Source organism: Phycodurus eques, chromosome 6, assembly GCF_024500275.1.
Source record: "Phycodurus eques isolate BA_2022a chromosome 6, UOR_Pequ_1.1, whole genome shotgun sequence".
Taxonomy (NCBI): domain Eukaryota; kingdom Metazoa; phylum Chordata; class Actinopteri; order Syngnathiformes; family Syngnathidae; genus Phycodurus; species Phycodurus eques.
Genome location: NC_084530.1, coordinates 20,450,000 through 20,467,964, shown reverse-complemented (window position 1 = coordinate 20,467,964; position 17,965 = coordinate 20,450,000). Strand labels below are relative to the sequence as shown.

Here is a 17,965-nt window from a genome sequence, read left to right as displayed (position 1 = left end):
ACTCTAATTGTGATCGGAGTCAACTCTGATCACGGTCCAATTCACTCTTAATTGCAATACAATATGATACAATTCATATTGCGAAATGATTGACTTCTATTGCGATGAAACAAAACATAGCTTGAAATCAATTAACTGTTTATAGAAATAAAGTCAGAAAAATTGTACTATCAGACTTATTTATTCTTACAGATTTTTAAATAATTACAATCATTAGGTTCCAGCACGCCCACGACCCTAGTGAGGATAATCAGTATGGAAGAGGAATGAATGAATAAATAAAACCATGATAATTATCTTAACACTGGCATTCCAGTATAATATCAGTTCCGGTTTTTTTAAAATTCATTTTAATTTAATTTGAATGTGATTATCATGACCGGATTGACTCACTTGAGGGATTAAAATAATTTCAGTGAGTTAATTTATTTATTTATTTATTTTTAATCTACTGGTCTACTGTCTTACTTACAATGAGGTGTGGCTCAATGCTTCTTGGCCTTTAAGGGGCTACAGCCAAAGATAAAAGTGTCGTTCCACTTATCTATTCTATGATATTATGCGATACATATAGTGCGTGTGTGTGTTTGTGCATCTGTGTTTGTGTGCGTGTGGGCCTGTACAGTTATTCAAAGGCAAGTTCTTCCACTGTGACGGCTACAACGTGACCAACATCGCCAACAAAACTCAGTGCTTAGATGCAGGACACCGTTGGCTACGCAGGAAGTACAACTTTGACAACCTGGGACAGGTGTGACACAGTCACACACACACACGCGCATGCACATACACACACATAGACACACACTGATGTAAATGTCCATCTTGCAGGCCCTGATGTCTCTGTTTGTGCTGTCATGTAAAGACGGCTGGGTCAGCATCATGTACGACGGCCTTGACGCTGTCGCTGTGGACCAGCAGGTAGGAAAGACCCCATCAAAGACCCGCGCAAGACAATTCTTTATTTGACTAATATATCTTTAGTTCATAATTCACAATAAATCAATGACCAAATTATTCAATTAGATACAAAGACAACATTTAAAAAAGTAACACATTTCTGAAAAAAATGGCTCAATTAATCAAATCAATTCAATTCACCAATTCATCAGTTTGTTTTGATAATAAATTATTAATTCATGCATTTAATAAAATAAAAAGTTAAAAATGTACGTCAACTGTATTATTTATTTATTTAAAATCAGCAATTTATTTAATGAGATGAAAGCAGACGGCACGGTGGCGGACTGGTTAGAGCGTCAGCCTCACAGTTCTGAGGACCCGGGTTCAATCCCCGGCCCCGCCTGTGTGTAGTTTGCATGTTCTCCCCGTGCCTGCGTGGGTTTTCTTCGGGCACTCCGGTTTCCTCCCACATCCCAAAAACATGCATTCATTGGAGACGCTAAATTGCCCGTAGGTGTGAATGTGAGTGCGGATGGTTGTTTGTTTGTATGTGCCCTGCGATTGGCTGGCAACCAGTTCAGGGTGTTCCCCGCCTCCTGCCCGATGACAGCTGGGATAGGCTCCAGCACGCCCGCGACCCTAGTGAGGAGAAGCGGCTCAGAAAATGGATGGATGGAGATGAAAGCATTTTGAAAAAAAATCTTTTTAAAATTGTTTGATGATAAGACATTAATATTGATTTGATGATAATCAATTATTTGATCAAATTAAAAGGTTAAATGTACATGTAAAAGTGCTTCTTTTACTCATATTTTTTGTATTATTACTTAAGATAAAAGATCAAGTTGTGTAATGAGATAAATGCATTAAAAAATAATAAATATATTTATAAACCAATTTTAGAAAACATTTATAAATTAATGCAAGCAATATTATAACACTTGTACTCTTGATAATATAAATGTTCGGTGGGCAGGGCAATACATTGCCCATCCCTGCATTAACTAGTAATATGTAATATATTATTAACGTGGAAGTAACTGTAGTGCCTTAGATTTGACAGTGTTGTGTTATCTTGTTTATTTCAAAGAGAAGAAAAAAGCATGGATATTTTAGGAGAAGGGAAGAAGAAAAAAGAGAAGCCTGCTGATAAATAGATGTGCAGTGACAGCTGTGGCACTTTCACTGCTGACTCGGGACTCCCGTTGTCTCGTTGTTTTATCTGGCAGCCGATCCGCAACAACAACCCGTGGATGCTGCTCTTCTTCATCTCCTTCCTGCTCATCGTCAGCTTCTTCGTGCTCAACATGTTTGTGGGCGTGGTGGTGGAGAACTTCCATAAGTGTCGACAGCAGCAGGAGGAGGAGGAGGCCAGACTCCGCGAGGAGAAGCGACGGAGGCGTCTGGAGAAGCGGAGACGCAGTGAGTTCAATTCAACCACAATATAATAAACTTGTTGCCAGTATTGCCGGCGTCAATTAAAATTTAGCAAGTGGTTCACAATGGGTATTTTGTAATTCATGTCGGTTTTTTTTTTTTTCAGTTTTCTAACGCAGTGATTCTCCAAATGTGCTACAAGTACCACTAGTGAAATGCGGGTTCCTTCTAGTGGTGTGCCAAAGAATCATCTCCGTAGTGCAGTTCTGTTGTATTTAACTTTGGAGTCGAATACAGTGGCATTTAATCTTAAAGAGCTGTCTGGTTTTAAACATTTATTTAGGGACAATTAAAAAATTAGGGACAGTTAAAAAAATTCTAATTATCTTTAGATATAATTTTTGTCCCTCTCTGAAGCATTTCATTAGCCCTGTGTGTGTGTGTGTGTGTGTGTGTGTGTGTTCATGTGTGCGCAGAGGCCCTGGAGAAGCCATACTACGCCGACTACTCTCCGCTGCGTCGCTCCATCCATAGCGTGTGCACCAGCCACTACCTGGACCTCTTCATCACCATTATCATCTTGACCAACCTGCTTACCATGAGCATGGAGCACTACAACCAGCCCCAGGTAACCACAGCAACAGCCCCTCTTTCATCACATACATTACAGGCATTCATTGTGTGTGTGTGTGTGTGTGTGTGTCAAACAGTACCTGGTGGAGATCCTCAAGTACTGCAACTACATCTTCACAGTGGTCTTCGTCATCGAGGCCATCCTCAAGCTCATCGCGTTTGGCCTTCGTCGCTTTTTCAAAGAAAGGTAGCAACACTCCCGCGTGCATTTTTCACCTTGTGACGTAGCGCGGGTTGCCAGGGGCGAGTCAGTTTGCGCCACTTCAACGACAGCATCCGTATTTTTCTCAGTCCCTGCATTGGATCTTACCTTTAAAAAAATATGAGGACAAAAAAGTAATATGTTTTACTGATTTTTTTTTGTTTTGTTACATTACTAAGTATACAAAAAGAAGAAGGCAGATATAATACAAAAATCAGGTGGTAACATTGGAAGAAAAAACTTGGAATATTATGAGATTCAAGTATTTTTTTTTTCATGGTCCCATTCATTTTTCTCCGGGCACTCCGGTTTCCTCCCACATCCCAAAAACATGCATTAATTGGAGTCTCTAAATTGCCCGTAGGCGTGCATGTGAGTGCGAATGGTTGTTTCGTTTGTATGTGCCCTGCGATTGGCTGGCAACCAGTTCAGGGTGTACCCCGCCTCCTGCCCGATGACAGCTGGGATAGGCTCCAGCACGCCCGCGACCCTAGTGAGGAGAAGCGGCTCAGAAAATGGATGGATGGATGGAAGAAAAAGAACCATTTTGTAATATTTTGAGGAAAAAAATTATAATATAATTAGATTAAGGTTGTATTTTCTTGGTGGAAAAAAAGTAAAAAAGGTGGACTTTTGGAGAAATCAAAGTTGTAATACTAAAACAAAATAGTGAACTTTTAAAAAAAATATAATATGAGATTAAAGTTGTAATGTTTTGAGAGAAAAAGTCACACGACAAGAAATAAGACTTTTTTTTTTTTTTCTTAGGAAAAAAACACCACAATATTACAAGGAGAAAGTTCTTTTTTGTATGTAAAAACCCTGACTGTGCGCTTGTTTTCCAGATGGAACCAGTTGGACCTGGCCATCGTGCTGCTGTCCATCATGGGAATCACGCTGGAAGAAATCGACCTGAACGCCTCGCTGCCCATTAACCCCACCATCATCCGCATCATGAGGGTGTTGAGGATCACGCGAGGTACGCACATGAACACAGCAACACACTCAAGCAACAACGAAAACAGCAATGTTTGGGGCCTGATTTACTAAAGGTTTGGGCTTGCAAAAACGGTCTTAAACTTTATTGCTCATACAAACAGATGTGGAAGATAATCTATTGAGCGTGCGCAACCAAGATTATGTCTGCTAAATTGCAATCTTTGATTTTGTGCCTTTGAATAGCGTGTCTGAAAGGCAGGTGCAAAACACATGCAAAGCGGTGCCAGCTACGGCTGCCACAATTCATCAATTAACCAACAAATAATCGAGCCTCAATTTAATCAACTTTTTTGATCAATGATTCATTTTTTAGAGCCATTGCTTAATTTAAAATTGTGCAAATCCTCTGTTTTCAGCTGCTCAACAGTAAATATTCTCAGATTTCTGTAGTTCTTCATGATAGCAGGCGAATTATCTTTTGTGTTTAATCAAAATAAGACATTTGCAAACATCTTTTACTTGGGAAAACAATGAGAAAAAAACTGTTTTGACTATTTTCTGATATGTTAACAATACACAGTAATCAGAAAAAAAGATTTTACAATAAACTAATGCAAAATAATTTGTTGTCGATTATTCAATTAATCGATGGAATAATCATTTCTAAGAATATTTGATTGTGACTCCGCAAGTGCCAAGGGGAAATTTAGACCACTCCGAGCTTCATGAGACTGCAAATGTATTATAAATGGCAAGAAATCTTACCTTGCCGTGGCTGTGTTTTAGCAGTGTCGCGCAAATCAGGGAGAAGCCAGCACTGATTTCTTTCTTCCAAATCCTGCCGAAAACGAAATAGTCACAACAGACGCTTTGCTTTGAGAGTGGACAATCAAACTTAACACACAGTTATATACCGTATCAATACAAGTGGTGTCTTATGTACGAGGGACGAATTCACCCTTGACGTCGTCGACCAAAACCTTTTCATAACTGGTTCATTTTGACTCCGTCTCACCGGGCTGAGTTCAGAATTGTTTCCTTTACCAATAGAGGTGACAGGAAGAACTTTTTTTGCTTGTGTCAACATTGTTTAAATGCCAGAAACAAAAATGATCATGACATATCGTCTATTGAGCAAAGCAATTTTGGAGCTCCTGAAGAAACTAAGGCTTGATTGGAGCCAGTCACAAGAAGGAGTCATGCCATATCAACAATGACAAAACTCCTTGCAACCACTGCATTTCCTTGTGTCCACCTCATTTCAAGGCACTGTAACAATTGGTGCTGGCCTCTCCCACAACAGATTTCCAGGCGTGCTGTCCCAAGTTTTAAACGCAATGTTGCGCAGGCAGGGCACATACTGCATCAGCCACGCACTCGGGATGAGTTAAATCAAACAATACATGGCTTCTACGCGGTTCCTGGTTTCCATAAAATTATCGGACCTATCAATTTATTTTCTGTAACTCAGTAATGTGTTTGTTTGTCTTCCACTAACACTTCCAGTTCCACCACTTGAGTATTCCTTTTGCACTTGGGATTCTCTCCCAAATTTTTCCTGGGGAAAACCATCAGCCCTAAAGTGCAAAACCCTCTTTTAAGTTCGGTGGCCTCTACCACTTTTACACCTGTTGCCAACAGCGTGCATGATCTGTTCAAGCGAACACGCAATTTAGCGCCCGCTATTTGGGATCTTAGTGAATCAGGCCCTAGGAGTACACATACTTACTGCACTGTGGCGCCGCCGTGTTGCAGTTCTGAAGCTGTTGAAGATGGCCACGGGAATGCGAGCTCTGCTGGACACGGTCATACAAGCGCTGCCTCAGGTAACGCCAACATGCTTTCGCAAAGCAGGTCGAATAGGAAAGGTGAAGATTTTACTGTTATGACAATAACTTTTTCATTTTTTTTTTTTTTTTTGAGAAAAGCGTCTTGTTTTTCCAAGAAAAGGGTATTTCTATTTATTCTATTCTATTTATTAATGTATTTTTAAAAAATTACATTTGTTGATTTTTTTAATAAAGGAAAAAGTTATATTTCGGCAACTAGGTTTTATCATAGCGGCACGGTGGATTACTGGTTGGAACTTCTGCCTCACAGTTCTGACCGGGGTTCAATCCGCCTGTGTGGAGTTTGCATGTTCTCCCCGTGCCTGCGTGGGTTTTCTCCGGGCACTCCGGTTTCCTCCCGCATCCCGAAAACATGCGTGGTAGGTTAATTGACAACTCTAAATTGCCCGTAGGTGTGAATCTGAGTGCGAATGGTTGTTTGTTTGTATGGATGGATGGATGGAAGGAAGGTTTTATTATTTTACTTTTTTTTCCAAAGTTCTTTAAAGTTTTTTGTCATTTAAAAATAATTCTTAAATGTTTTAAATTTTTATTTTTTACTTAAAACTACAGTATAGACATTCTTGTGTTATTTACATCTGAAAGATAAAATTAACTTGAATTGTGGCCACCATTTGAATCATCTTAATTAAAAACTGAATTTTCCTTCAGTGACTCAAAATTGCTAAAAAGCATAAAAGAAAATCTAAAATTAAAAAAACAAAACATTTTTGGTCACCTTATGTAGTGATTTTTAAAAAATATATTCCGCAAAGTCGTTTTTGAGTGGAGGCAAAAGGCCAAAATGTTGACAAATATACTTTTTCTTTGGAAAAACTGTCCTTTGCGTCCTTATTTCATGATTTATGGGCTCTGGCACTATGAGTCACTTTTCAGTTCGGTTCCTTTTTCTCGTTTTCTTTCACGCATAATCAGAAGCGTACACTGATGGATGGCAAATGAAGTCATTCTACCTTTGCATAATAGCTACAGTCACTGCGTATTTGTTATGAAATATGGAGGAAGGACACTCTAAAGAGCTTTGGGAGCATGTAAAAGTGTCACGTTGATAATGTTTGCAAGGGGGAATTAACAGCATTTGCCGGATTTTCCTAATGGTGATATTCAAGTGTAACAATCTTTCCATAATGAGAAACAAATACTGCAAGCAGAAATATTTCTCTTCATATTTGTATGAGAAGGAGAATGGAGAAAGTTCAAAAGAGCACCATTGCGAAGTTTGGTGGTTCCCAGGTAAAAGATGCAAAAAGGGTTCTGGATGGGGTGAAAATTTGTATTTTATTTCAAAAGTTGTTTCAATGATCATTAAATCATTCAAATATTAGCCTTTTTAAACTTTGTATTGGATTTTGTTTTATTTTTACATTCTTCTTCTTTTTTTAATTCAAGCTTTGAAGTCCTTTTCACCCATTTTAATTCTATCATTTTAATTGTTAAATGTATTTTACATTTTCAAAAACCTTTTAAGCATTTTTTGGGTTGAGCTTTTTTGGAAACTTTTTTTTGGACATGTACTTTCTGTACTGTTGAACATTGGTTATATTAGTTCATTTTAATGCCCTTTTATTTTCACTTAGTTTTTCATCATGTGAAACTGTATTACATTTTTAAATATTTGAAGACATCATGCTTTTATTTAAAAATGTTCACATTTTCTGTGCATTTTTTGTGTGAAATGTTTTATATTTTAATCTATTGTGTATATATTTTTTCATTTTTAAGTCTTTAAAAATATAATAGTAAAGTAATAATGTCAGAATATATAATAATCATAATAATGTCATATTTTTATTATTATTATTATATATTTTGACATTATTACTTTTTTACATTGCTTTTCTTCTTTCTTTTTTTTACCATTTATGCTTTGTTTTTCTAGTTTGGGTCCCTTTTTTTTCATCTTTGTGCGATCTTTGAAAGAATCTTACCTAAAAGGGGACAAAGCACGTGAGCTCATCCATCATCACTATGTGTCCATCGGGGCCTTCGTGCACCTCCTTTTGTTTTCCCAATCAACGAGCTACACGTATCTTTCGGGATTTGAACTTAGTTTAGCACGCTCGCGCTGTCTGCTTTATGTACGCCTCTCTCTCTCTTTCTCTCTGTGTGTGTGTATACTTTCTTTTTATGTGTGGGCCACTGTATACATGTATATGTGTGTGTGTGTGTGTGCGTGTGTGTGTATGTGTATGTGTGTATACTGTATATCCGTCTAGGTGGGGAATCTGGGTCTGCTCTTCATGTTGCTGTTCTTCATCTATGCAGCTCTGGGAGTTGAGCTCTTTGGAAAACTGGGTTAGTGTGTGTGTGCATGGGTACAGTACGCTGATGTGTGTTTGTTGCGTTACATGCATTAATTATGTCACTTTTAGCCACCCCAACACCCCACCCCCACGCCGCCATAACCTCCCCTTCATCTCCCCACCCACCATTGTTCTAAGGCGTTTCTTGTGGTTCTTTTCCAGAGTGTTCCGAGGAGAACCCGTGCGAGGGCCTCAGCCGTCACGCCACCTTCGACAACTTCGGTATGGCCTTCCTCACGCTCTTTCGAGTATCCACCGGGGACAACTGGAATGGGATCATGAAGGTGATTGACTCAGCCGTCTTGGCTTTAATCAGGATGGAAGCTCACGGGCCGGGTTGGTTAAGCGTACTTTACGAGACAGGCGGCACGTTAAGCAGAGGACGCAATAAGAGCGGGTGACAATAGAGGGCGACGGGAAAATTGTTTCGCAGTCTCGAGGTCTTTTGCGACCCCCGTTGGAGGATGTTGGAAGCACAATGTGGTGCACTTTTTTTCCCCCTACGCCACACAATTTACAATTTGCATTGAAGCACCTCTTCTTTTGGGGCGCCGCGGTGCACGACTGATTAGCACATCTGCCTCACAGTTCTGAGGACCGGGGTTCAAGTCCCGGCCCCGCCTGTGTGGAGTTTGCATGTTCTGCCCGTGCCTGTCCTGGGTTTTCTCCGGGCACTCTGGTTTCCTCCCTCAACCCCAAAACATGGGTGGTAGGTTGAGTGACGACTCAAAATTGCAGATAGGTTATGTGCCCTGCAATTGGCTGGCGACCAGTTCAGGGTCTACCCCGCCTCTCGCCCGAAGATAGCTGGGATAGGCTCCAGCACGCCCGCAACCCATGTGAGGATAAGCGGTACAGAAAATGGATGGAATGATTTTATTTATTGGATGGACATCCTTTTGGGTGAAAATTGGCAAAAGTCTTCAGAATATATTTTAATTTGTTTGAATTGTTTGTACTTATGTTTTACATTTAAATTAAATGTAAGTTTTAAAAACGTTTTCATTGTTTTTGAAACTTTTGTCATAATTTTAATATTTTTGAATTTTTGCAAATGTTTTGGTTCTTTGAAAAGAAATGTAACTATATTTTTGAGATAATTTTACATAATCTCTTTATCATTATTGTGCAACATTTTTTACGTAATTTATTTTTACATTTGGTTTACTTTTGCATTATGTTTTCATTTCATTTGTTTATTTATGAGTATATAATTTTTTTCACTTGGTTTTGCATTATATATATATATATATATATATATATATTTTTTTTTTTTTTCTCATTTTTGTCCCTTTTTTCTCCATAGCTTTTTTACATTTTCTTCAACTTAAAATCGTTACTTTTTTATATATATTTATAACTTTTTTTACATTTTTTAAAAAGCTTTTGGGTATTTATTTTAAAATTTTGGACTTTTTTTTTTATTTTAATTTTTTAAAATTATTTTCCAAACATTTACCTTTTTTTTTAACTTTTATAGTTTTCCCACTTTTTTACTTGTTTTTTTTTTTACATTTCTTATTTTAACAAAAAAAATGTAAGCATTTTGACGTTTTCTATACATACTATACATGCAGGTGTGAATATGAAACAAAGCAAATCGAATAGTCAGCGGCAATATATGTGGCGGCTCTCTATAGATCAACGCTTTTCCCCCTGTCCAGCGGGGACAACTGCATCAGAAATGTAAAGGTTATTGTCGAACCTGTCTCGTCTTTAAAGAAGATGGAAGATTGTGAGGCTCATGCGCAGCTAAGCGTAGTTTATGAGACAGGAGGCGCGTTAAGCAGAGGACAAAATAAAAGCTGATAATAGAGGACAAAGAGACAATTGTTCCACAGCCTCAAGGTCTTTTTGCGTCCCCGTTGGACGATATTGGAAGCACAATGTTGTGCATTCTTACAAGCGTTTCTCTACTTGACACAATTTACAGTTTGTATTTAAAGACATGATCTCGGGTTTAAGTTAGCAAAAGGTTTTAAGCATTTGTGTTCAAAATATTCCTAAAAGTATTTTTTTGAAGTTTGTTTTTGTTTTTGTTTTTTTTACTATTTAACCGTTTTTTGTTTTTTTTTTACTTTTTACCACTTGTCCTTTTTAAACATTTATTTTCCTTTTTAAAATTTGCAAAGCACTTATTTTCCTTTTTTCTCTCATTGTACTTTTTTCCTTTTTGGAAGATTTTTTTTAACAGTTCCAAGCAATTTACATTTTTTCAACAGTTCCACTGGTTGACCATAGAATATGAATTAAAGTCATCACAGTTTTTTTAGCACCTAATATTTGTGATTACAATCATTATGATCATATTTGTGGATTCATTGTTTTATCCAATATTGACACGTGGCAATTTGTGCCTCTCGTGATGCGTTTAAGGACACGCTGCGCGACTGCCGCCCAGAGGACCGTCACTGCCTCACCTACCTGCCGTTGATCTCGCCCGTCTACTTCGTCACGTTCGTGCTCACGGCTCAGTTCGTGCTGGTCAACGTGGTGGTGGCCGTCCTCATGAAGCACCTGGAGGAGAGCAACAAGGAGGCGCAGCTGGAGGAGATGGAGGAGAGGCGGGAGCGCGAGGAGGCCGCCCGCAGGAACAGCGCCGCATCGGGGGGCGGGGACCCCGCCGCCCCCAACGGTGACGCGCCCACGCAGGTCTGTTATTAATGGCAAAATAGAGTGTTGATTCGTCATATCTTTAAGCAACTGAGCGGCTGCTCGGCCCTAACCGGAATACAGGGCAAGTTATTCAGACCCGACTAATTTACTGCCTAAACGGGATGCAGTACAATTTGAAACACAAATGAAAATAAACATTAAGAATTGATTGATGTTGATTAATCATGTCGAGAAAGAACTGAGATGAAATCCTAATCGGGATGCAAAACTGATTGCCACTGGAACTAAAATTAGCATTAGGAATTGATCAGTTGTGTCAAATTTGAATGTTGATTGTTTATGGCTTAAAGCAACTGAGGCCCCTCCTGGAAGCCATCACCTTATCGTGGTGGAGGGGTTTGTGTGTCCCAATGATCCTTGGAGCTAAGTTGTCTGGGGCTTCACGCCCCTGGTAGGGTCACCCATGGCAAACTGGTCCTAGGTGATGGACCAAACAAAGCACGGCTAAAATACCCCTATGATGAAAACTATTAATGGATCTAGGTTTCCCTTGCCCGGACGCGGGTCACCGGGGCCCCCCTCTGGAGCCAGACCTGGAGGTGGGGCTCGAAGGCGAGCGCCTGCTGGCCGGGCCTGCACCCAAGGGGCCCAGCCGGGCACATCCCGAAAGCGTAACGTGGGTCCCCCTTCCCATGGGCTCACCACCTGTTGGAGGGGCCATAGGGGTCGGGTGCAGTGCGAGCTGGGCGGTGGCCGAAGGCGGGTACCTTGGCGATCCGATCCCTGGTTACAGAAGTTGGCTATAGGGACGTGGAATGTCACCTCTCTGGCAGGGAAGTAGCCCGAGTTGGTGTGTGAGGTCGAGACGTTCCGACAAGATATAGTCGGACTCGCCTCCACACACAGCTTGGGACCAGTCCTCTCGAGAGGGGTTGGACTCTCTTCCACTCTGGAGTTGCCCACGGTGAGAGGCGTCGAGCAGGTGTGGGTATACTTATTGCCCCGCCGCCGCCTGTACGTTGGGGTTCACCCCGGTGGACGAGAGGGTACCCTCCCTCCGCCTTCGGGTGCGGGGACGGGTCCTGACTGTTGTTTGTGCCTATGCACAAAACAGCAGTTCGGAATACCCACCCTTCTTGGAGTCCTTGGAGGGAGTGCTGGAGAGCGCTTCCGCTGGGGACGCCATCGTTTTGGTGGGGGACTTCAATTCTCACGTGGGCAATGACAGTGAGACTTGGATAGGCGTGATTGGGAGGAACGCCCCCCCCCCCCCCCGATCAGAACCCGAGCGGTGTTCTGTAATTGGACTTCTTTGCTCATCATGGATTGTCCATAACAAACACAATGTTCAAACATTAGGGTGTCCACATTTGCACTTGGCACCAGGACACCCGAGGTCGCCATTCGATGATCGGCTTTGTGGTCGTGTCATCGGACTTGCGGCCGCATGTCTTGGACACTCGGGTGAAGAGATGGGCGGAGCTGTCAAATAATCCCCACCTGGTGGTGAGTTGGGGAAGATGCCGGTCTGACGTGGCAGGCCCAAACGTATTGTGAGGGTCTGAAGGAGTTTCAACTCCCACCTCCAACAGAACTTTGCTCATGTTCCGGGGAAGGCGGGGGACATCAAGTCCGAGTGGACCATGTTCCGCTCCTCCATTGCTGAGGCGGCCGACCGAAGCTGTGGCCGTAAGGTGGTCGATGCCTGTCGTGGCGGCAATCCCCGAACCCGTTGGTGGACACCAACGGTGAGGGATGCCGTCAAGCTGAAGAAGGAGTCCTATCGGGCTTTTTTGGTCTATGGGACTCCTGAAGCACCTGATGGGTACCGGCTGGCCAAGCGGAATGCAGCTTTGGTGGTCGCTGAAGCAAAAACTCGTTCCCGGTGAGGGTTGGACTCCGCCAAGGCTGCCCTTTGTCACCGATTCTCTTCATAACTTTTATGGACACAATTTCAAGGCGCAGCCGAGGCGTATAGGGCGTCCGGTTTGGTGGCCTCAGTATTGCATCTCTCCTTTTTGCAGATCAGAATCAGAATCAGAATCAGAATCATCTTTATTTGCCAAGTATGTCCAAAACACACAAGGAATTTGTCTCCGGTAGTTGGATGATGTGGTTGTGTTGGCTTCATCAAGCCGTGATCTCCAACTCTCACTGGAGCAGTTTGCAGCTGAGTGTGAAGCGGCTGGGATGAGAATCAGCACCTCCAAATCTGAGACCATGGTCCTCAGTCGGAAAAGGGTGGCGTGCCCTCTCCAGGTTGGGGATGAGATCCTGCCCCAAGTGGAGGAGTTCAAGTATCTTGGGGTCTTGTTCACGAGTGAGGGAAGAATGGAACGGGAGATCGACAGGCGGATCGGTGCAGCGTCTGCAGTGATGCGGACTTTGTATCGGTCCGTTGTGGTAAAGAAGGAGCTAAGCCGAAAGGCGAAGCTCTCGATTTACTGCTCGATCTACGTTCCTACCCTCACCTATGGTCACGAGCTGTGGGTCGTGACCGAAAGAACAAAATCCCGGATACAAGCGGCCGAAATGAGTTTTCTCCACAGGGTGTCCAGGCTCTCCCTTAGAGATAGGGTGAGAAGGCTCGGCCATCCGAGAGGATCTCAGAGTAGGAATGCCTCGGGATCCCCCCGGAAGAGCTGAATGAAGTGGCTGGGGAGAGGGAAGCCTGGGTGTCCCTGCTAAAGCTACTGCCCCTGCGACCCGACCTCGGTAGAAAAGCGGTAGAAAATGGATGGATGGAGGCCCAGGTCATTCTTGACTTGATTAGTTTGCTACCTAAACGGGCTGCAGAAGAGAAGGAAACAAGAGCTCATTTGGAGTTGCTGGATTGTGTGAAACAGGTTGTGGCTTCATCATGTCATGTGACGCTCATTTGCGTTTGATCTGACTGGACAGGTGCAGGTAGAGGATGAGGAGCGTTGCCACTGCAATCTGCTGACCATCGGCCGCATGCTGTCGCTGCCCATCGACAGCTACAGCCAGCAGCCGCTCAGATGCCCGCCATACCCGCTGGTTGGCGTCGAGGCCTACTCGGCCTACAGCTACTCAGGTGAAACCTTCACCCCTCAAGTATATTTTTATTTTTCTTTGGCTTTTTAGGGATGTTCCGTTCCCATATACAAAGACTTTTACTTTAGTTTTATTTCGGATTTACATGATACAGTGGTTAACAGCAACACGATTGAAATCATTGTTATTATTATTATTACTATTATTATTATTATTAGTAGTAGTAGTAGTAGTAGACAGAGTGGTAATGCAGCCCTATGGGGGGCACAAGCCAGTGCAAACTGTAGGCCGGTCTCAAGCCTGGATAAATACAGAGGGTTGCTTCAGGAAGGGCATCCGGTTTAAAACTCTGCCAAACAAATATGAGCGTTCACTAAAGAATCCATACCGGATCGGTCGTGGCCTGGGTTAACAATGACCGCCACCTGTTGCAGGGCGCCGGTGGAAATTCAGCTACTGTGGGTCGAAGAAGAAGAGGAGGTGGAAAGCGGGTTACTTGGCAGAAAGAGAAGAGGAAAGCACAGAGCCTAGAACTGAATGTGGGGACTTTGAATGTTGGGACTATGACAGGAAAATCTCGGGAGTTGGTTGACATGATGATTAGGAGAAAGGTTGATATATTGTGTGTCCAGGAGACCAGGTGGAAAGGCACTAAGGCTAGACATTTAGGTGCATCGTTTAAATTATTTTACCATGGTGTAGCTGGGAAGAGAAATTGAGTCGGGGTTATTTTAAAAGAAAAGTTGGCTAAGAATGTCTTGGAGGTGCAAAGAGTATCAGATCGAGTGATGAGGCTGAAACTTGAAATTGAGGGTGTTATGTATAATGTGATTAGCGGCTATGCACCACAGGTAGGATGTGACCTAGAGGTGAAAGAGAAATTCTGGAAGGAGCTAGACGAAGTAGTTCTGAGCATCCCAGCCAGAGAGAGAGTCGTGATTGGTGCAGATTATAATGGACATGTTGGTGAAGGAAATAGGGGCGATGAAGAAGTGATGGTTAAGTACGGCATCCAGGAAAGGAATTTGGAGGTACAGATGGTGGTAGACTTTGCAAAAAGGAAGCAAATGGCTGTAGTGAACACTTTTTTCCAGAAGAGGCAGGAACATAGGGTGACCTACAAGAGCAGAGGTAGAAGCACGCAGGTGGATTACATCTTGTGCAGACGATGTAATCTGAAGGAGGTTGCCGACTGTAAGGTAGTGGTAGGGGAGAGTGTGGCTAGACAGCATAGGATGGTGGTGTGTAAGATGACTCTGGTGGTGGGGAGGAAGATTAGGAAGACAAAGGCAGAGCAGAGAACCATGTGGTGGAAGCTGAGACAGGACGAGTGTTGTTCAGCTTTTCGGGAAGAGGTGAGACAGGCTCTCAGTGGACAGGAGGCGCTTCCAGAAGACTGGACCAATGCAGCCAAGGTGATCAGCGAGGCAGGCAGGAGAGTACTTGGTGTATCTTCTGGCAGGAAAGGAGATAAGGAGACTTGGTGGTGGAACCTCCCAGTACAGGAACTCATACAAGGAAAAAGGTTAGCTAAGAAGTGGGACACTGAGAGGACCGAGGAGAGGCGAAAGGAATACATTGAGATGCGACATAGGGCAAAGGTAGAGGTGGCAAAGGCCAAACAAGTGCCATATGATGACATGTATGCCAGGTTGGACACTAAAGAAGGAGAAAAGGATCTATACAGGTTGGCCAGACAGAGAGTTATAGATGGGAAGGATGTGCAGCAGGTTAGGGTGATTAAGGATAGAGATGGAAATATGTTGACTGGTGCCAGTAGTGTGCTAGCTAGATGGAAAGAAGAATACTTTGAGGAGTTGATGAATGAGGAAAATGAGGAAAATGAGAGAGAAGGGAGAGCAAGTGTGTGGACCAGGAAGTGGCAATGATTAGTAAGGGGGAAGTTAGAAAGGCATTAAAGAGGATGAAAAATGGAAAGGCAGTTGGTCCTGATGACATTCCTTTGGAGGTATGGAAGCATCTAGGAGAGGTGGCTGTGGAGTTTTTGACCAGCTTGTTCAATACAATTCTAGCGCGTGAGAAGATGCCTGAAGAATGGAGGAAAAAGTGTGCTGGTGCCCATTTTTAAGAACAAGGGAGCAGAGCTGTGGGAACTATAGAGGAATAAAGTTGATGAGCCACACAATGAAGTTATGGGAAAGAGTAGTAGAGGCTAGACTCAGGACAGAAGTGAGTATTTGCGAGCAACAGTATGGTTTCATGCCTAGAAAGAGTACCACAGATGCATTATTTGCCTTGAGGATGCTGATGGCAAAGTACAGAGAAGGTCAGAAGGAGCTACATTGCGTCTTTGTAGACTTAGAGAAAGCCTTTGACAGTACCCAGAGAGGAACTGTGTTACTGCATGCAGAAGTCTGGAGTGGCAGAGAAGTATGTTAGAATAATACAGGACATGTACGAGGGCAGCAGAACAGTGGTGAGGTGTGCTGTAGGTGTGACAGACAAATTTAAGGTGGAGGTGGGACTGCTTCAGGGATCAGCCCTGAGCCCCTTCCAGTTTGCAGTAGTGATGCATAGGCTGACAGATGGGGTTAGACTGGAATCCCCGTGGACCATGATGTTTGCAGATGACATTGTGATCTGCAGTGAAAGCAGGGAGCAGCTGGAGGAACAGTTAGAAAGATGGAGGCATGCACTGGAAAGCAGAGGAATGAAGATTAGTCGAAGTAAGACAGAATATATGTGCATGAATGAGAGAGGTGGGGGCGGGTGGGAAGAGTGAGGCTACAGGGAGAAGAGATAGCAATGGTGGAGGACTTTAGATACTTGGGGTCAACCGTCCAAAGCAACGGTGAGTGTGGTCAGGAAGCGAAGAAACGGGTCCAAGCAGGTTGGAACGGGTGGAGGAAGGTGTCAGGTGTGTTTTGTGACAGAAGAGTCTCTGCTAGGGTGAAGGGCAAAGTTTATAAAACAGTGGTGAGGCCAGCTTGATGTACGGATTAGAGACAGTGGCACTGAAGAGACAACAGGAAGCAGAGTTGGAGGTGGCGGAAATGAAGATGTTGAGGTTCGCTCTCGGAGTGACCAGGTTGGATAAAATTAGAAATGAGCTCATCAGAGGGACAGCCGAGTTTCGATGTTTTGGAGACAAAGTTAGAGAGAGCAGACTTCGATGGTTTGGACACCTCCAGAGGAGAAATAGTGAGTATATTGGTAGAAGGATGATGAGGATGGAGCTGCCAGGCAAGAGAGCGAGAGGAAGACCAAAGAGAAGGTTGATGGATGTCGTGAGGGAAGAAATGAGGGCAGTTGGTGTTCGAGAGGAGGATGCAGGAGATAGGCTTACATGGAAAAGGATGACACGCTGTGGCGACCCCTCAAGGGACAAGCCGAAAGGAAAAGAAGAAGATGCTGCTGAAAGGAAAAGAAGAAGTAGTAGTAGTCGTCGTAGTGGTAGCAGTAATAGTAGCAATAGTAGTAGTAGGAGCTGTAGTAGTTGTAGTAGTGGCAGCAGTTGTAGTATTGTTGCTGTTGTGCACTATTTTCATAATTAATAATTAATTATGAATTGATTATATGCATTATTTGTATTTATTTATTTATTCTATTTTTTTGTTTTTCTTTTAAAATGTGTTCATTGTATTTTTTATTATTTTACAATTATCACATTATATTCAATTATCAATTGTTATTGATGTATGTATTTTTTCATCATAATTTTGAATTGTAATTTTTAGAATGTAGTTGTACCTTTATTCAAAGTATTTGTTATTATATTCATAATTTTTTTATTTTATGTATATTTTTATCCAAATTATTATTATTATGTATTAATAATAACATTATTATTACTATTATGCGGGACGGTGATCGGCTGGTTAGAGCGTCTGCCTCACAGTTCTGAGGAACGGGGTTCAATCCCCGGCCCCGCCTGTGTGGAGTTTGCATATTCTCCCCGTGCCTGTGTGGGTTTTCTCCGGGCACTCCGGTTTCCTCCCACATCCCAAAAACATGCGCGGTAGGTTAATTGAAGACTTTAAATTGCCCGTAGGTGTGAATGTGAGTGCGAATGGTTGTTTGTTTGTATGTGCCCTGCGACTGGCCGGCGACCAGTTCAGGGTGTACCCCGCCTGCTGCCCGATGATTGCTGGGATAGGCGCCAGCGC

At 42.7% G+C, this 17,965-nt stretch overlaps 1 protein-coding gene across 3 annotated transcripts in view; it reads left to right on the top strand.

Annotated features, from left to right (window-relative positions):
• Positions 1-17,965, top strand: part of LOC133403551 (voltage-dependent T-type calcium channel subunit alpha-1H-like) — a 59,943-nt gene that overhangs the window by 38,731 nt on the left and 3,247 nt on the right. For all 3 annotated transcript variants that reach the window (XM_061678486.1, XM_061678487.1, XM_061678488.1), the window contains 11 exons: positions 626-751; positions 832-921; positions 2,133-2,325; positions 2,757-2,908; positions 2,991-3,100; positions 3,961-4,094; positions 5,810-5,880; positions 8,121-8,199; positions 8,370-8,491; positions 10,584-10,859; positions 13,725-13,878. In XM_061678486.1, coding sequence (XP_061534470.1) covers positions 626-751; positions 832-921; positions 2,133-2,325; positions 2,757-2,908; positions 2,991-3,100; positions 3,961-4,094; positions 5,810-5,880; positions 8,121-8,199; positions 8,370-8,491; positions 10,584-10,859; positions 13,725-13,878 — 1,507 coding nt within the window. The remainder of the gene's footprint in view (positions 1-625; positions 752-831; positions 922-2,132; positions 2,326-2,756; positions 2,909-2,990; positions 3,101-3,960; positions 4,095-5,809; positions 5,881-8,120; positions 8,200-8,369; positions 8,492-10,583; positions 10,860-13,724; positions 13,879-17,965) is intronic.